The 20,884-nt window shown below is 40.4% G+C and overlaps 1 protein-coding gene and 1 long non-coding RNA gene across 4 annotated transcripts in view; one reads left to right on the top strand and one right to left on the bottom strand.

Annotated features, from left to right (window-relative positions):
- LOC133479201 (activin receptor type-2A-like) overlaps positions 1 to 4,553 on the bottom strand; it is a 68,445-nt gene extending 63,892 nt beyond the window's left edge. The window contains exon 1 of one of the 3 annotated variants that reach the window (XM_061775820.1): positions 3,654 to 4,553. In XM_061775820.1, the coding sequence (XP_061631804.1) occupies positions 3,654 to 3,720 (67 nt within the window). In that variant the 5' untranslated portion in view covers positions 3,721 to 4,553. The remainder of the gene's footprint in view (positions 1 to 3,653) is intronic. The other 2 variants (XM_061775829.1, XM_061775839.1) reach the window with 2 other exon arrangements.
- Positions 4,486 to 9,138, top strand: LOC133479221 (uncharacterized). The gene is made up of 2 exons (XR_009788874.1): positions 4,486 to 4,621; positions 7,877 to 9,138. It is a non-coding gene; the product is annotated as an uncharacterized LOC133479221 (long non-coding RNA).
- The last annotated feature ends 11,746 nt before the right edge of the window (positions 9,139 to 20,884 follow it).

Here is a 20,884-nt window from a genome sequence, read left to right as displayed (position 1 = left end):
ATGTGGAAGCATGACTTCAATGCCCAATTAGTTCACATCTGATAGGCAACTGCAACAGGCTGAGCTTAATCAATTGCATAACCGAGCAAAGGTGGACGCGACAGATCTGTTAACATTGTGTTCGCTTTGTTGACATAGTTCTATTTTCTCAGGCAAAGTAACAACTTTTCAATTAAAGGTCAGAGGACAAAGATGTCATGGGGTCAGTTACAATTCATGTTTGCATTGTTTATTTCATCATCTTCATTTGCCAAGTATGTCCAAAAAACACACAAGGAATTTGTCTCCGGTAGTTGGAGCCGCTCTAGTACGACAACAGACAGTCAATTGACAGAGAACACTTTTGAGACAAAGACAATGAGAAAAACAGTCACTGAGCAATAAAGGGTTGCTAGTTATCTGGTAATGCCGGTACAATTTTTTTGTATTTTTTTTTTACACTTTTGCAAAAAGATGAAGAGTCCTCTAGCACTTAGAGCAGTTTGAATGACTAATCTCGCAATAGTCCGGTGCAACGACCATTTGCAAAAGGCGCCGAGACTTCAAGGAGTGTATGCAGTTTAAAGTCATGCTAAAAAATATGGATATCTTATGTAATACAAGTAAATAATTTCCAGCAAGTTGTCAACTATAGTTTAGCTAAAAATTAGGTTTTTATTACGCATATTGAGCACTCTCCGAACATACCGGAAGCTCAAGACACGGGTGTGGTTACTCTATCCACCGCAAGGGCTACCGGAAGTGAAATTGCAATTGACAAACACAGCGCGCTACACTCTTCAAGCAATGGCGAGCAACGTGTTGGAATATGAGGAGGAGGAGCAGGATTTGGACGCACAGGAGGATCCAACTGAACTTGGCATCATCGAACCGTACGTTTGAGCCGATCGTTAGGTCGGAACCTGACAGTGACGACGACGAGCAGCCAAGTAGCAGCTGTACAACAGAAAGAGAGTGGCCACTGGGTCGATGTGACGTTATGTCAAAAGCATGTCTTTTTATACAGTCAAGGCTAGAAATAATATTTTTGAGCATTACTATAAGTATTATATATTCATATATGTTTCAGTGACACGGCACAAGCTTCTACATTGTATGCAGTATTCCTACATATTGTGTGCCCATTGCTCAAGTAGCTTTATAACACGCCACACAGAAAGTATTTGCAGTGTCTTTTGGCTTGTCATACAGGCAAAAGTACAGACGACAGTACTCCGTGGGTCTTTTTTTCCGACTGTCCAGTGCATAATAACCACAATAGAATTGTAGGTATATATAAGGAAATCCTCACCTCTTGTCTGCGCCACTTCGTCGCTACACCGTGGCGGCTGTCAGATTTAGTTCTCTTGCTGGAAGTTGAGGTCCGAATGGCCGTGGAAAAAATACACCTGTGTATCCAATGCTTTCTGCTAAGTCTTTCTCAAAACACGGTGATTTGAAGGGATCAGCACAGAGTTTAGAATGCTTGCTAGGCAGCCATAGCTGACCACGTTTCTTCCCCTGTCGATTGATTTTCCCTATCCGCTGGTCACATATTCATTATTCATTTGGAAAGCCAAAGAAACTCTTGCCACTGCCTGCACCATTTGTACATCCAAATACCACACAATAAACCATTTTGACATCGCTAAATCATATGACAACAAATACACAAGGACGAGAACAACAGCATGGAATAATAGCACACAACTGTTTGGCTCGTGTTACGTCACAGTGCCGGAAAGAGCCGAAGACTGGAAGGCGCTAGATGCAAAAAGCAGAAGGTGCATTCTGAATCATGTTTATCGATTTAACTGCTGTATATCTGCTATAGAATCACTTCGAAATGGCAGATGTGGTTTGTAAAGGGGTTCTGGAGTTATCAAGTTTTAACATCTTTTTCCTCTGACCTTTAAACATTTACAGCACCCTTTTTCTTTTAGCTTTCACTTAATTGACACAGCCCATTAAGTACTGTATCGAGCAATTTGCATTACATTAGGCAGAGGGCGCGTGGGTTATAGACAGGGGAGCACAAATCTTTTGAATGAACGTACTTATTGGAATCATTTCATGAACCGATACATTCCTGTCTCAGTTCAGTTGAGCTCAGCCTCGAGCATGAACTTTGCAAACGGAGACACTCACATTCCCAAAAAAGACAAAAAGAATAGCACCAAGCAACAATCTCTGGTACTCCTTTGAGAACCAGACCAAAATTGTTGCATGACTCCCTGGTTAGACAACCCTCACTCCACTTTCTCTTTGCAAACTTTAAGCTTAAGAAAACCTTTAGTAAAAACACACATACAAGAAGTAATACAATCACTGAAAACAGCCATTATGAAAGAAAAATCTTTAGTAGAGCTAACCTTCTCAATAGCATTAAGCAAAGCAATACTTTTAAACAGAAAAAAACTATTTGAAAGGAATAGTCACCAGAGCCAACAACTTCAGCAACTAGCCTCAGCTGGCCTTCTGCAACACAGTGGACAATGTCAACCGAAGATTTCACATTTGCCATTTCTTCTGTAAAACTCCAGCTTGTCATTATTGTTGTCGTCCAAACAGACATAAACCAACGTTGATCCAGAACACCACCAACAGGGAAGACAGACAGAAAGAACTAAGGATACTTGCTGGGAAAAAAACAAGTTACAGATCAGATAAGCTTACAAAATCATATTGGTAGACCTCCAGACAGGTTAATGCGTTATAGCAGCCTTTAACATGTTTCACTGCTGCAAACATGGACTCTGCACTTACAGGCATTTAGATAACTGCCTAGTGATGGACGTGGACATTTAGGTTTTCTAATCTGCATACAAGACGGGTAATGAAGCACAACTTCAGCAAGGACTCCAGCTCCCCAATGGACCCCTTTACATACCTTTCATTTCGATAATGAATTAAATGTATCATGAGCAGGACGATATGCGCTATCACAACATAAAAACATTGCTATGTGTGGATCAACTAAATCAAACAGTATGTGACCTTTGCAACTTAACTGTTTGTCACTGATTGAGTTGCATCAACAACTGCTTCAGCATGTTGCATACAAATGTTTTGATAAAGAGCAATAACAGGACATGAATACTTGTTTTAATAGTGCCTGGTGCTATTGCTAATAAGGAGTTATAACAAGTGATAAATGTTTACATTAAGCCCTTTATTAAGTCATGACTTGCATGAACGCAAACGTTATTCTGCAACACTAGTGGTTAATTGCTAAGTATTCCTAATTCACAAATTAAACTAAATATGCATGAGGAGAGCTAGTTTTTGCTCTCCATTAGGCCATCAGGTCGAAAATACTGAACAATTCCCGAGATAAGATGATCGATACACTGCAAGAATGCTATCATGAAATATCTTAACTACAATTCCAATCCTACTTAGTATGTCTACGATGTTTAGTTAATCACAAACTAGCAACAGGGGACAAGACAATCCATTAAAAGTAACTATTTTTGTTAGTATACTATTTGTTGAGGCTAAAGTGTGCGGATGACAAAAATAAAAACAACACCGGCCACAAACGATGCCAGGATGAGATTAACACACCCACCCGTTCCCCTACGGTGTTGCACTGCACCGGATTCTGCACAGGTAACAACCGGCATACATTGCACAAAATGGGCATATGACTGATATACAAGTACGTACAGTACCTCCAAACCCACCTGAAGAACAGGAGATGAGGAAAACGGCGAGGGCCAGTTTGGTGGCGTCTCCCATTTTCCATCCGAATCTGATCCTCAGATAATAAAAAAGTTACAAGAAAAAATAAGAGACGAAACGAAAAAAATCCTCACGGCGCCAGAGTCAGGAGGAGGTCTGTCTCTGCAAGTAGGACATCTTTACAACGAGATAAATCCAAAGATATCCCGGGTAATGCAAGCCTCACTAGTCCGAAAGGGGGGGGGGGGGGGGGGGACTTGGTATTTCCACGTTTACAGATGAGCAATGGAAGGCGATTTCTTCTTGGCATTCAAGCCAACACTAGCATATGTTTGGCATGCTGCAGCATCGTAACGAACAAACGTGGCTTTGTTGGAACGATTGTTTTGTCAGAGCAACGGAACAGGGAACCGAGCCAGAACCGGACAGAGGCGATCTCCATCGGACTGGAAATCAAGCGCACTCCGTCCTCTAATCAAACTTGTCCTCGGTGAGTTGTTTAGCATTGCATGAAAACGTCAAATTGGCGACCATTTCCCAACACCAGAGTGGGATAAATCGATTTCCCCCCCCCCCCCCCCCAACTCCGCGCAGTAGCCTGAATATTGCCTAATAGTCCAACCAGGCAGCCAGGCCACAGACGAAGATCGGTCCGCCGCTCCAGAAGGCAAAAACAGAGCCGAACTGCGAGGTGCTTTTCGCTTAAAGCTCTTCAACAGACGTCCACATCGAAATATGCCCGAGAAGATATGCTCATTTGACGAGTACAACCACTGGAAACCCCGTTAATCCTCGTAACTAATATGGCTTTGGAAATTAGGACGCGCTGATTTCCCCCCTCCAAAGTCCGCCGATGCCGCCGCCGATGCCGCCGCCGCCGCTGCTGCTGCCGCTTCTGCTCGAGACAATTCAAGATGGCGAACGGATCCGCAACAAGACAAGGATTCTTTTACTTCCGGTAAGGCGTTTCAAAACAATACATATTTTACAAAATGACATTGTTGTTCAAATGTATCAACAATCGCGCACGTTTTAATAGCTAAGGTAGAATAAACACGTTGCCCACTCTTTGAAAAATTATTCTCCACATGGTTGTTTAATGTAAAATTAAATCAAGCATGTAATGTCCGGTAGATATTCTGCTCATTCCTGTGAACTTGATTTAACTACTTTACGAGCGAAGCATTGTTTTTGGAAAGGTTACTCTTTTTTTTTTTTTTTTTTTTTTTGTATTGCGTTTTGCGTGACTGATGGGGGCTTAAATCCAAATTATTTAGACCTCTCTGTAGTTTTATTAGTCTAATTGCTCTCAAGTTAACCTTGGTAGAATTGTAAATGCATCTTACCACTGTTCTGTAGAATTTGTATACTTTGTATACACTAACTTTTTTTTTTATCCAGCTGCAATGAACACAGTGAACAAAGCCATTAATTGACTATTGATGCTCCTGCACCGTCCTATTTTAAGGGTTTGTGAAATTAGAATTTGACTTGATTTTACAACAGATGAATGAAGTTTTTGCGTCGCATAGTCTTTATTGATTAGTTTTGCCTTTTTATGCTTTATTTTGCCCAGATGAGTGATTTTTTAATTTTTTTTAATTTTGCATATTACAATGACAATAGGCGGTACGGTAGCCGACTGTTTGCCTCAGAGTTCTGAGGTCCAGGGTTCAATCAACGGCCACGCCTCTGTGGAGTTTGCATGTTCTCCCCGTGCCTGCGTGGGTTTTCTCCGGGCACTCCGGTTTCCTCCCACATCCCAAAAGCATGCCTGGTAGGTTAATTGAAGACTCTAAATTGCCCGTAGGTGTGAAAGTGAGTGCGAATGGTTGTTTGTTTATATGTGTGCCCTGCAATTGGCTGGCAACCAGTTCAGGGTGTACCCCGCCTCCTGCCTGATGATAGCTGGGATTTGCTCCAGCACTCCCGCGACCCTTGTGAGGATAAGCAGCTCAGAAAATGGATGGATGGATGGACAATGACAATAAGAAAAACAATTGTGCATGTATATTTTTTTTACATTCCAAATACTATATACAGAATCTGGAATCACGACAAGGTTAGCATGTCTGCCTTGCAGTTTTGAGGTTCTGGATTTGAATCTTGGCTCCAGCTTTTCTGTGTGAATTTGCATGTTTTTGCCGTGCTTGCGTGGCTTTTTTTTCTGGGTACTCTGGCTCCATCCACATTTCCAAAAGGTGCATGTTTGGTTTCATTGAAGACTAAATTGTCCACAGGTGTGAATGCTTGTTTGTCTATAAGTGCCTTGCGCAACAAGTCAAGGGTGTTTCCGCCGATGGACCAAAGTCAGCTGGTATAGCCGACAGTTCACCCTCGATAATGAAGACAAGGACTATAGAAATTGGATGAATGGGTATGCAGTAAATACACGGCCTTGTATATTATACAAATAGAATGTCTGTCAGTGGCATTATATCTGTCACTTTATGTGGCTCAACACAGATTACGTATGAACAAAAAGCCTCCATCTGGAAAATATGCCACAATGTATCACATGCTCTATTAGGTCTCAGCATAGGTTGGGTGCTCAGTAATAAATGCTGAGAAATTGAGAATACTATAAAGTCCAGATATAGGCTTGGCCCCTCCCCAAATCTGTGTGACACTAATCGCTCTAATAGCTCATAGCAGATCTCAAACGTAAGCGCTGCTAAACGATTAAGAGGTCAAAGGTCTCAGGGGATCTTTCTGCCAAGCTGGAAGCTGAGTCACCTCTTCTATATCGGGGTGTTTGCTTTCATTTTTAGTAAAACACACATTTCTGTTCATAGCTTAGGGCACCAACACTTTCGGGGAGAGGAGTTCAGTTTCTTGTAGATGATATTTCCCTTGCAGTGGGTTACAGCTATCTCTGGAAAGGGCTCCTGAAATCGAGGAAGATGACATTTATTATTTCACACATTCAATAATGAACAACTGTAAATGTAATTAACAAGACGTGGTTACCGCAACTATAAACAGCTGCATAATTAGATTACATACAGATACAGATTCCTGTGTCATGCATCACAAGCAGTTACAGTGGATATAAAAAGTTGCCACACCAGTGTTCAAATCCTATACAGACCAAGATAAATAATTTCAAAACTTTCTTCATCAATCTTTTTGAGAGGGGACATAGAAATAAGCAACTGAAATAATGTGGTTGCACATATGTACACCCTCTTAAACTGGGATGTGACTGTGTGCTGATGCTGATTTAACATGAGTTTGAATGTGATTCTGAACACAGCCACATCCACAGTTATAGGGGTGTGCACACTTGTGCAACAACATTATTTCAGTTATTTGTTTTTACTTCTGTCAAAGTTGTAAAAATAAAAGAGTTGTACATGTTTCAGACCAAATTAATGGTGAAAACCTTTTGTAATGACTTATCTTGTGAAAGGTTTCTCCACCTTTGAGTGAGGAAGACTTCCTGCTATGCTTCTGGAGATTTACTGTCCAGTTCATCCCATTACTCAACTATCAGATGCCAAATCCCCTCTAATGGCATTACACGTGCCAGAATTACGTATGATGATGCTCACTAATGAGAGCTCAGCAGATACCTTACTGGAACTATTGGCCCCTTTGCACAGAGCAGCCCTCAGGCTTAATGGACTCAGTATTGAGTGTCGAGGAAGTCAAATTTATTGACAAAGGGCTTTTAACAAAAGCAGGTAGCTGGCAAAGTGTATTGCAGCACAGCAAAGGATGTAAATACACCTAGATGTGGATGTGTTGTAGTGTTAATAGGTGAGGCTTGAAATGTGTTTATAATGTGTAAAATTGACCAAAAGATTACATTGACACTGTCAAAGTATTTTTTTGGGGAAAGGACACTAAAATATCCAAATACCTATGATAAATGCACAAGTCCTCAAAATCTGGTTGTTACCACCTGGTCATCTGCATCTGACTTGACAAAGTGATTCAGCCACTTATGCAGATTAGCTGAATACAAACATTTTCCCATTTCTATTTTGTCCATTTAAGTGCCTGAGTAGCAGAGGATTTCCAGAGAAACAAACAGCCTATATGTTTGCTCCAAATGACTGAAAAATTCATTTATAAATCCGCTTTTGTTTTGTCACAATGCCACCGCCCGAGTGATTTACCATATCCCAGCACCCGTTCTGAACACTCCCCATCCTGTTGTTTCAGCATGAATGATCTTTCTCATTGACATCTCTGTTTATGTCTGCAGGCTGATCAGCACCTTAAAGCCCAGTGGACACCGGCCTAATTACTGTTCTCATTCTGTCCTTTCACGATCCCATATGGTAAAACATCAAAAAAAGAGGCATTATTCAGTCACAGCGAGCTCCTATCGTTGCATCTTCTGCTTCCGTGGCTGTTGTATGGGAACCCGATCTGCCTCTCCCAATCAGAGAAGACATTGAAGAAAGCGGTTTGGGACCTTCAAGGTCGCAGCAATGGAAAATGACAACACATACATCATCAAACGTTGACAGTTCACACTTGTGTTGTGTGGGAAGATATCAGCATCTTCCTAATCCTTGTAACGTGCCTGACATAATGTACAGCTGTTCTGTGGCGTGTGGAGTATGTGGAGTGTTGTATTTGTGTTTGTTTGTCCATCTGTTTGCTAGTTAGCAGGCTACTACCCGGTTCAGCGAGGATGAAAAGCAATGTGACAGACAGTGCCATTATGATTCTGAGGGTCGATGGTTTTATTGATACCATTGTGACTGAAATTATTATAATAGATCCCTGTATCTACCACTTATCCTTACCAAAATGTGATGGGATAGTCCTTGTGTAAATTTGTTGCATAGTCCTGCTAACTGTATACAGTATGTCTGACTGTTTTTATGTCAAAATGTGTCGTGCCCTAATACTTTTGCATGTGTGGGGTATTTTAATATAACTTAAATAATATAACTTAAATACATCCAATCCCTGCAGGCATATGTTAAGTATCAAATGAACAATATTTACCTCTTAAAGCTGATGTAATTGCAACTAATTGTTAAGGTTACTTTCTTTTTAATGATTTGAGCTCAGTCGTCAGAATGTCATCAGGCCCGCTGAAGTAGCATTAACCTGCAAATCTTGCTCTTTCATTCTTGTTCTCTGAAGCATGTGTCTATCTCAAGGCTCAGGGGCTAGATCTGGCCCGCCACATCATTCGGAAATTTTGTGTGTCGACTTTACGTTTCTTACTAAAATACCACAAATGCAAATCGTCTTCACTTTTAATAATCTCGAGATAATGCATTTTTTGTTACCAATGCCGCTTTTAAAAATAAATTGAATAATAGTTGAACAAGGGCAGGATGGTAGCCAACTGGTTAGAACATCCTCCTCACGGTTCAGAGGTTGTGGGTTCAAATCTGGGCTCTGGCCTTCCTGTGTGGAGTTTGCATGTTTTCCCATTGCCTGCATGGGTTTTCTCCGCGTATTCCGGTTTCCTCCCACAAACCAAAAACATGCATGGTAGGTTAATTGAAGAGTAATTTGTCCATACGTGTGAATGTGAGTGTGAATGGTTGAATGTCTATTTGTGCCCTGCGATTGGCTGACGACTAGTTCAGGGTGTATCCTGCCTCTTGCCCAAAGTCAGCTGGGATAGGTTCCAGCACACCCGTGCCCCTATTGAGGATAAGCGGTACAGAGAATGAATCAATGAATAGCTGGACAAACAATTATTACTGGCTTCTGATTTTAAAACTAGTTAGGCATCAATTTGTTGTGTATATGTAATAAGGCAATTATACATATAAATGGATTAATAATGCCCCTCTGAGGGAAACAATGACTACGTTGTGGCCCGCAACAAAAATGAGTTTGACGCCCTTGCTCTAGAGTTGTTTGCAACCCTGAATTTCTGTCAGAGCAACATCTAATCCTTTCAGCCGTGATTCAGAAAATGGACTTTGGAGGTTGTACTCACCTTAACTAATGCTCTATTATTATGATGCTGTATTATTTTCCGATTTGCAGAGGCTCAGTGTGAGTGACAGCTCTAAATTTAAAGTGCAGGGTGCCCAAAATAGGAGTCGGCATGACCAGGGTAGTTTGAAAGTAACACCAAGTAAAAGTGAGCATAACGAAACAGTTGCGCCGTTGTGCAATTAGACCACGATATTTGTGGAATGTAACCTAATACACTGAAACCTTTATAGACAAGTTGTTCCTGGCGTTCTGGAGGGTGACTGCAGCAGAGAGTGCATGCATCCAAATCAAAAGAGGACCATGTTTCTTTTAAGGTGTTAAGCATAAACTCTACTGTATCATCAAACATCCTTATGGGACCACTGGCTACAGAGCTTTTCATCCCATTGCGTGACTCTCCCAGTGGTCTATGGAGGTATTTAAATGCAGTAAGCATGGCAGCCTAGCCAGCACGGCATATTTGTTTTACTGTAGAAGGCCAGCCCACTGCTTGTTACTGCCTTCTGTTCACATCCAATCAGCAGTGCAGAGGCTGGCTTGGAGTGTCAGCATTGCTGTAATCCCCACAGTGTGTGTGCAAGGGCGGGGATCAGGGGTTGTGTATGTGTGTGTGTGTCTGTGTGTGTTTGTGTGTGTGTGTGAGAGAGTGCGAGAGAGCGAGCATGTAGTTGTAGATAATACATAGTTCTGGAGTGACAGCACTCAACAGCTGTAAGGGCCTCTACCAAGGCCTCTCTCCCGGCCCTATCTCAGTTTTTATGTCTCTCATTCCATTTGACAATTATTCATCCTGGTTGGGATGCAGAAGTGATTTCTGAAGCGTCAGAAAGACATGTGTAGCTCGTAGAGTAATCCTAAATCTAAAGTAAAAAGTAATGGAGTGAGTCTTCATTGGAGTGAGACAAATGTCCATGTGCTGTGTTCTTTCTCTTTTGTCTTTCTTAGGGTGTATCGAGCTTATCTGAAAATCAGAAATATAATTTGAAGAAAACTAATATATTTAGGTGTGACAAATTGGTGAGAAATGATTAGTGAATTAGTGAAGACTTGGTTGGAAGGTAGGTGATCCATTGCAAATATTTTCCCCCTTTCAAAAACAGCTTGGAATTGTCAAGGGATACAGGTCGAAGTGCCTGATAAGCAAACTACTTTACTTACTCTCTGGTGCAATACAGCTGTGCACCTCCTTCATTACGACTATCCCCTATATTCCCCCGTCCCGCATGCTATTTCATCAGATTGTAGATTTTTTCCTAATAAAAAAATGTATTTAAAAAAGACAACATTTTCTGCATCTGTGTACACATTAAATTAAACCATGTTGTTTTTCCTAGTAGACAAACAACAAATCTTGCTTTGTTGGAATGAGCCATTCTGTCTTTTGTAACCAAACACCTCTTTAGTTCCATTTATTTTTTTTTGTTTTTTTAAGATAAGAGCCAAGGGCTGGAGGGAGACTTAATGGGTTCAGAGACAGTGACATCAGCGGTGCTATTGGCGCCACTTATCTGCACGGGATCTCCCAGCTGCTTTGGCATTTCCTAAAATGGGTCACATACAGTCCAAATAAAGATCCAGGAGCTGTGCATTAAGTTATGCATATACTGTGCAGTTGAAAAGAAAGGTTTGACAAACATCTAACTCACTGTTGATGAAATGCTGATGTTATCAAATCATGTTTGCTTCCTTCAGGCGCCTGTTTTAGAGTCATGATGTAGGAACTCATGATATGGTTGATCTTAATTTTAGCCGACATGTGTTGAGTTTGTCTGAAGTATCTGTTGGACTACATCGTCAGTTGTGAGCTGTTGTCTTATGCATATAGTATACCTGAAGGATAGATGGACGCTTCAGTCTGTAATGGAACATTTTTGTTAAACTTTTTTGATGACAATTGGCTAAAAAGAAATCCCCATAAAAATTATGTAAATTACACTTCAACATAACTAATTGTCACACAAATTTAAAACCAAGTTAACCAAAAGCTTTGTTGTTAACTACCAAGAACTGTTTATTTCTTTGTTTTACAGTATAATTTGTTTACAGACAAACACTTAAAATGCTGATTTAAGAAATTATGACACATGCTAGATATTAAAGGATAAAGGATGTTTTGTTTTGTTTTTTACGTATTGTATAGGTTGCTAAGTATTTAAATGAGTGCCACATAAAGTGTTAAGATAGGGAAGGAATAGAGACACTTTTATGTCACAACCAAATACACTTTTTATCACGTAAACAGGCACAGACACATTAATTGATGAACTTGAACAAGCCAGCGGCCAGCTGTGCAGTGCCGCAATTGCAACTGCTCACACAGCTCGCCAGTAGCCCAGGTTTGGCCTACTCCAGACCAAGCCTATTTCCAATCTCTCACACAATCTGCTCATCACCTCAGTGCAGCTTTCTTCAGGTGGGGTGGGAGACTGTAACTTTCTACCATTGTACAATGTACATGCACATTTAATTGACCATTTCCCCCCTCAAAATGTTGGTGTGTGTAAACTTTATTTCATACCAGCACACTCCAATAAAGAATTTACCACAAAGATATACATAAAGTGTGATAACATCGAAATTGTGTTTCTTTGAGGTAAGGAATGGATTGACTCTATCCCTCTGCCAGGAAAGACTATCATTGCTTCCAAAGTGTCACCAACTGACAATTTAACAGGACATAAATGATTTGATGCAAAGTCAAGACAACAACAAATAAACATCTTCAAATTTCAAAGGTAACTATGCAATAACTGATTTCATATGCATTTATTTATCATTCAGCCGACAGTGTGAGGAAAGCATCCATCCTCTCTAGCTCCAAGGTTCTGAGATAAAGTGAGAGCTCTTCTGCAGAATACAAATATGTGATAAATGCAACATGAATCATAAACTTAGTAAAAAAACATAGTACCAAATATGCGTTTGGTAGCTTGTTTCTTTATTTTAACAACACTTCTTGGAAATCAATCTTATACCAGTGGAAAGCATGTTTATTACCCTTTTAAATGTAACTGTAATACAAATGTCATTTGTAAGGAACATGCATTTGTGGGACGAGCAACAGAGCATGTGGGCCCATGCACACTACTGGGGCTAACACAAGCTCAAAACAACAGACACTGGCAACAGAAAATTAGCTGTTTGGCATTGTCAGAGAATATTGGCAAATCTTTTATGGGCACATCCCACATAGCTCGTTGGTTCATTCCTCAAATGCATGTTCCTTGCAAATGAGGGACCATTTAAAAGGGAAATAAAAAGGCTTTCTAACTGTATGAGATTTATTGCTACAACAATGAAATAATCTACTAAACACAAATACAAAATGTCCTTTTTTTGTCTTGTGTGTATATAGATATGTGCACAATTGTGCATTCTTTCTCTCAGTGCGATGTCAGATGTTTTTTTTTTTGCTTGTGTACAAAATTGAATCACAGCAAAAATTAAGCCAAAAAGACTTTAGCCACAGGATGTCACGATTGGTTTTTGAAGGCGAGGAAGGCAAGGCAAAAACGTGGAGGACTCAAGTGCAGGGAAGCAGGGAGGCAAGGCAGGAGTGCAGGAGTCTCAAAATTTAATTTCCAAAAAAAGGCAAACAAGGAACATGGATAAAGCAAAATAAAAAAAGTCCCACAACAGATAACCAAAGTAACAAAGAAACACTTGAATAAACCTAAAACTGAAACAAAACATGACTTATAACTAAGACGTGGCACAGACAAAAACAATGACATCTGACAATGAATTGAAAGAAACCAGGGAACTAAATACAAACAGATTGACGTGACAACGAGGAACACCTGGATAAGACACGAGCCGCTGGAGGGACCTGATTGATTGACACGAGGTAGAAAGTTGGCGAGAACAGGTGGACACAATAACTAAATGAGCACACGACATGAACAACATGGAACACAGGAAAACATGAAACAAAACTAACCACAACTCAAACCAAAACACAGACCATGACACAGGAAGTTTAATTCAATTCAACACAGCGGAACCCATCCATCCATCCATCCTTTTTCCGAGCCGCTTCTCCTCACTAGGGTCGCGGGCGTGCTGTAGCCTATCCCAGCTATCATCGGGCAGGAGGCGGGGTACACCCTGAACTGGTTGTCAGCTAATCGCAGGGCACATAAAAACTAACAACCATTTGCACTCACATGCACACCTACGGGCAATTTTGTTGTCAATTAACCTACCAAGCATGTTTTTGGGATATGGGAGGAAACCGGAGTGCCTGGAGAAAACCCATGCAGGCACAAGGAGAACTTCCAAACTCCACACAGCCGGGGCCGGGGATTGAACCCCGGTCCTCAGAACTGTGAGGCAGACGCTCTAACCAGTCTTCCACCGTGCCGCCACAGTGGAGCCATCGGAGTTAATTTATGAATGGATAATTCAAAATGCTAACAAACCATCTGTCAGCCTGATATCAGCGGAAAGGAAACTTAAAAGCTTTTGCTGTTGTTGATTTATCACAGATGTTTAGTTTCTGTTTTAGCTGTTGGTTCGGACTTGGAACATTGATGACATTCAAATATATCTTAAATCTATCTACAGTATTCATTTTTAAAATTTCTGATGTTCCTCCTTCAAGTCCTTGTAATTATTTCATAGCTTGATTGGTACAGTATATTCTCCCTCCTGTTACATTTCCACACATAACAAATTTTTATAGTAAATCAATGGGGTCCGAATGTTTTCCTAAGGAAGTTGCAAAAATAAATTAAGCCCAACAACCACTCATTCTATCAAAATGATAGAAAAGAAGAAGTAGACCTTAAACCGCATGAAAAGTGATGAAAAGTCACGAGACAACTAGGGGTGACACAATGACATGAGATGAACCCTGGTGCAGTCAATAGCTCCTGCTTATTTTTGTGAAGCAAGCTTGGGTTTACAATTCTTCGAAACCATAACACTCCACAATGATGCTTTATTTCTAAAGGTCAATCTGAAGATCTGTATGCTGGATCCACAACTCAGGCTTCGTAAGCACACAAAATAAATTGCATAATACAACAAAAACCCTAGCCAACAATTACTGCCTGCCACCACAAAATGTGTGATTCTCTAGCGAAGATGAGGCTGCTAACGTTTCCGGTTTCTGCGAACCCAGAGTAATTTAAATAATGGTATTGTTTACACCGGGATATAGTTAACAAATGCAGCAGATGCACCTAGTTATGTTATCAGGTTGAAGGTGTAGTAAACATATCCTAGATTGTTTCAGTCAGTTGTGAAACGAGAAAATAAAAGTTGTGTGAAAATTTCAGAATCTGTTATGAACAGATTTCTGGTTAAAGAGCTGCTACTGTAGATGCTGACTCCCTGTCGGGCTTGCAAGCAAGGAGACTATGGCATGTTTTGTATTACTTCAACGGCCAGACAACAGAAGTGTTATGAAAAAAAAAAGAATAACAGTTATATAACTTGTTCAGCATTACTGGAACAAAAAGTTCAGATTGACTTAGGCTACCATGTTTGAAGATTGCTTCAGATAGCAGTTTTAAACAAACACTGTAAGTTTGTGATTTCAAGGAAATCAAGACAATCTCCCCTTTCTTGGCGTCTCTGTAGTAATTGCTGCCGAGGCTTTTGCTTCCTCTGACTGGGATAAAAAATGGGAGGCGCCAGCCTGCCTTTGGGACTTTAGGGCCTCACAAATCTCTCTTCTCTCGACCTTTGAAATATGACACCGTGCTGCATCTGCTGACTGCAGAACGCAGGCAATCACTGATGGTGCCAGGGACACCCACTGTGCAGAGCAAAACCAGGTGGGCGTGGACATCTGGGTGTCAGGTGTCAAAAGGGACATATTATGGAAAATTGACTTTTTAATTGAATACAAAAAGTTGTGTCTCTGGCGTGCCTGCCCTCCCATTAAGTGTGAAATTACACAACCAAATAGATCTTTTGTAAATTGCTTAGTTCTAAAAACGTGTCTGTTAGCAAGCTGTTCTAAATTTTGCCGAATTGCATTTGGCAATGCACCACATACACCGATCTGCGCACTAATTGATGTGTATTTACAAAAGTATAATGTAAAGTGCAGCCTCCATGAATGAAAATACAATTATGTCTTTATGGGTGCTCGCTTTTTTCTTAACACACTGGGCTACCATTTCACGAGCAGTAGTCACTTGCCTCATTGTAACCCACAAGCTCCGCCCCAAGTCATCATGGTAATGAAAACTGTATTCGGTGTTGGCCCTGCAGTCGAGGGGGGATAGATGAAAAGTGACTCATTTGCATGATACATAACCAAGTTGTGAGTTGAGCATGGATAAAAAAAGAGTTATAATTGCGCTCTCACTCTTGATCTTTGGAGTAGTTTGACGAAGAGACATGTTTTAAAGTGGGAAGAAAAGCACAATAGGTCTATTTTAAGGAAATGAAGACAAGCAGACAATTGGGAGGGGGTGTAGTGTTTGAAAAAGCATCACGGAAGAATTGCAAATAGGGTAATATATATTTTAAAAGAAAACTATTTGTGCTACTTGTCATGCATGACTAGATGTGAGGTGAGGTATTTTCATATTGAGAATAGCATTAGTGTTAGAACCTTAACGGAAAAAAAAAATATCTCAAAAAAGTAATATATAAATATATTTTCCAGCACCTTCAGAAATGGTTCAGGTTCCAAGGGCAGGGGAATTTTGGATTCAGTGCTGAAACACAGAGCTCAGCAAAGAACCTTAAACAAACCCTGAAGTCTTAAGAGGAAACTTTCCTCAGATCCTTCAGGATAAACTTTACACTTGGGATGGAAAGAGGTGAAGAGGCCTCAAAAGACAAAACTGATTAACAGTCTTCTGCTTTGAGTTATCTGGAGACCCCCTTCCTATTTCAGCAGCACAAACAGAAAAATGGACACGAGTTTGCAAAGCACCAATGAAATAATTGGTTCTAACCCTATATTGAGGAATAAACCTGCAAAACTGCAGACTTTTATGCATGTTTGTCTTCAAAAGGCAAAGCTTTTTTCATGTCTTAAATGTTCAACGCAGCAACCATTAATCTGTATATATGTACTATCATTAGTAGTCATGTCATACATCTCTCTCTCCCTCTCTATTTATGCAGCTGTGCTTGTTTTAAACTTGCTCCTTTTCCACTTACCGTAGATGTGACAGGCTCTTAGGATGCTCTCTCCTCTATGGAGATGTCTCAACAGACGCAAAACAGGACAGAGGAGCAAACTATTCATGATGACACATTGTCTCTCTCCTGGCATAGACACTTCGAATAATGAGATGAATTTTAATATATATGGAGAATTCAGACAAAACATGTTATGCTGTCATATGTAGAGGTCTTTTCACCCATTAAAAAGATACTGTATCTCATCCTCCAAGCGTTTGGCATCACACAGGCATCTTTAAATGATATTAAAGGCTACTGTAATACAACGTAGCTTTTACTCAGACAATATGTGAAGGAATAAAGTAGCAACATGCCTCTTACATTTGGTGTCAGATCATGGATGCCTGAGTCAATGATGTCAGCAGGTGCTGAAGGCAAAGTATCCTGAGGAAATGATGCAACAAGATCTGCCAAAAGAAAAGATGAGGATGAAAAGAAAATGAAGAAAAAACAAACACATACACACACACACGCGTAGACATCCAGACATCTCACATTCAGTTTCTTCGGGAGACAGAGGCTGAGAGTGTTAGATGACCTCCCCATGGAATAACAATCACTCTGCGGCTACTAATTCACACTTCAAGGAACACTGTGTTACAGCCATGTAGACAATTCCACCTTCAAATGATTTCACGTGTATCCTTGTTCGACGGGCGCTCTTTGCAGAAGCCTCGTCTCCTCTGTCCGATTGTAGAAAGTCATCTAGTGCACAGAAAAAAAGTGACAGTTACATTAGTTTAATGCTAATGATAATGTTAACTTTGACTGAAAGCAAACCTGAACACACTCAAAGCAAATATGGAATAGTTTTACTTAAATATCATTTTCCTTTCAAAACAAAAGTTTTCATGTCACGTGATGTCTCACCATGTCCATTGTGGACACTTTCTTCTGTCCGCCATTACACTGCAACAAAAGGAAAGACATCCTTTGCTCGAGAAAACATCAACTTTACAGACTGCTTTCATAATTTGGAAGGAAACATAGAAAGATTTTCCATCATTGTTCCACAGCTCCCATATCCCCTCTTCGTCATCTCATCAATGAGTGAAAGGGATGTAAAGAGTTTGTCATGGTTGAATTTGCAACCTTGAGGCACCTCACCTTGCTCTGCAAGACCAAGAACAACACCTGACCCTTGGCCTAACCTAGTCTTTGGGAATATGATACATGCATCCACTGGATGATACAATGCTCCACATTTTATAACCAAAACGGATTTGTTTGCCTTTTATGAATTGCTTACATCCATGGCGGCCAAAATACCTTGTCATACTTTCATCCACTGACATATTCTGGATATGGCATGACATTTTGAGACTTGCTCACTGAAGATTGGCCTAACCTTGAAAAACGGATCCTCAGTGATTTTTTTCTCTCTACAAAATATATTGAGGTCATTATTTCGTCAAATCAATATCTTGTATTTTTAATGCTTTGATTATGTACATCACTGTCAGCTGACCCGTGGATATGTCTTTGTGGAACAGGGATATATCCAGACACCAGAAGAATTCCATAGAATTTAAGGAGCTCATCTACACCCATATCCACTTGCTTGGCCTAGGTCTGCATGGAGTAGAGATTGGACATTTCAAGGGTGATCTCTCTTATTGTGAGCGGACACATTAGCAGGAAAATGGTCATTGGCTCAGGACAGCTTTGTATGAAACATTCAGCAGCATTTGGGCTGTATACTGTGTATTTGGGAAGACTGGAGTTGGCTGGCCTCTTTGATTGTTTGAACACTTTGTCTTTATTTTTGACCACCTCTGGCTGTGCTAATGGGACTTCTTACTCGACCATCCAACAGCTAGAGGACCATAGAGATTCCTCAGATGGGCTCTTCTGGCGACTACACGTCTTTGGAGGTTCTTTAGGCTTGGCCTGCAGTTGGGTAGAGGACATTTGAGGTTCTTTTGTCTTGTCCCTATGGTGGCTGGAGGGGCCATGCATTCTCTGTTATCAAAAGGTAGTGCTGGTGGGTTGGGGGAGGGGAAAGTTGTAATCAATGTTGTCCCTGTCATCATCTGTGCCCACAAGTTCAGCATATGCATTCAACATCCGTGCTGGCAAATATCTATCTATCTATTTCCCCCTCATAGTTGATATCAGAGCCATCACTATCACAGTCACTGAATGGCACAATTTTTATTTGGGGAGGGGGTGGGGGTGAACTGCAATGCTGCATGCATTTTCTGGGCTATTACCTACACCCAAAATAGCAAGAACTTCACTCTAAATGAATCTATAAGAGGAAAAAAAAGATTATACTTAGACACAGCAAGTATTTTGTATTTATAGACAAATACGTGAACCTTGCTACAATGTGCTATCCCACGGGTCACTATTGTGACCATGCATATGTTTACTTATTCTGCAAACACAACAAACACATTTGAGTAATTTCAAATACATGTATCAATACTTAACACCTTAAAGATCATATGTACAGAAAATATTTGTCCTATCTTTATTTTAACATACTTTACTAACCTTTTTGGGGGGAGGTTTGAGGCAGTCATCCTCCTGCAACAAGGTGCAACAAGGAAGTAAACAGCTCTGGTCATGTGACAATTTATTCCAAACGTGACACTCCATACATTTCATCCCAACACTGTATTATGTCAATATTTACTAAAAACATATATTGAAAGATTACTCAGTAACATTTTTAGAGCCCTATAGGTAAAATTATTGTTTATGTTCATTATTGTAACCGGTGGGTTGAATTAAGGTTGTTACAGTCTCAGTTGTGTTGTCCTGTTTCAGAGTGAAGTGGAAACTATGGAGAAACCTCTGTCCCCCCAGGTTAGGTGCTCGGTCCGAACGAGAGAGGAGGTTTGCATCAGGCTCGTAGAGGGTGCGGCAACAGATGTGGTGATGGAAAAGGTTAGTGAGATAGGAGGGGGATCTCTTTATGGAGGGCATTAAAGGAGCGGAGGAGAACTGGATGCACTGGGGAAGTTCGGGAGGACAGAGGTCATTGTGTTCACGGGAACAGGAGTGAGGGAGGATACGAGCAGAGGAGTTTTGGATGTACAGTACTAAAGTTTGGTAAGGATTTTTGAACCATAGAGAATGCTCTTACAGTTATCGAGTCTGGATAGGATGAAGGCATGGATTTATGTTTTGAAAGAAGCAAAGCATAGCAATGAACAGAAGCGAGCATGTTTTTAGATGGAAAAAAGCTGCTTATGTTAGATGGTTGGCATGTTGACAAAACAGGGTACTGTCAAATGTGTTTCCAACATAACACGTGTGAAGGCAGGGACTGTATGTATAGGAACATTTGTTAATTCACAAATCATATGATGTAAAACTCAAAACAGCTGAACTAGAAAATATGACAATTTACCTTTCTTATGCAGTGAATGGGTGTTTTTTTTTTAAAGTTGATATTGTCTTAGAAAAGGTGGGTGACCACTGCTATTTATTATAAATTAAAGAAATCAGCTAAATCAGTAATTCCCAACCATTGTGCCATGGCACAATATTGCGCCGTGAAAGATCCCCAGGTGTGCCACAAGAAATCATTCAATTTCACTTTAATTAAAAAAATAAATAAATAAAAAATACTAAAAGTAAAGTATCTTTGTTAATATCAATCTATGCCAGCTACGTATAGTGACAGGCAAAACAATTGAATGCTCTTCCACTAGAAGATGGTACGTAATTCACCTATGCATCCACTTTTTGTGACTATTTTATTTGGTGGTGTGCTGTGAGATTTTTTCCAATATAAAATACGTGCCTTGGCGCAATAAAGGTTGGGAAACACCAAGCTAAATTGACTGCATATCTGTTTGAACAAAATAACAGAATCCTTCTGTGTGTTTCTGTAATGAATTTCTATGGCTGGAAAGCCAGATCAAGTTAAGTTGTTGAGGTGAGACAGAAGTTGTGGGTGTTTTTGAACAGATTTGGAACCTATGAGTATCATCTCAGAATTGTCACCATTTAGTTGGAGGACGTTTTCTTGCATCCAGGATTTTACGTCCAGTAGTTTGTTGTGGGTGATGGTGAGGGTAGAGAGGGTTGACGTGGTGGTGGTTTTGGTGGCAATGTTGGTCTGGACATATCCAGTGTAGCAGGGAATAGGAGGCCATTTTATGATGTTGCCAAAATGCTGGGGAATGCC

The sequence above is a fragment of the Phyllopteryx taeniolatus genome, chromosome 1 (assembly GCF_024500385.1).
Source record: "Phyllopteryx taeniolatus isolate TA_2022b chromosome 1, UOR_Ptae_1.2, whole genome shotgun sequence".
Taxonomy (NCBI): Eukaryota; Metazoa; Chordata; class Actinopteri; order Syngnathiformes; family Syngnathidae; genus Phyllopteryx; species Phyllopteryx taeniolatus.
Note: the sequence above shows the minus strand (reverse complement) of the source record. Positions and strands in the feature narration are given on the sequence as shown.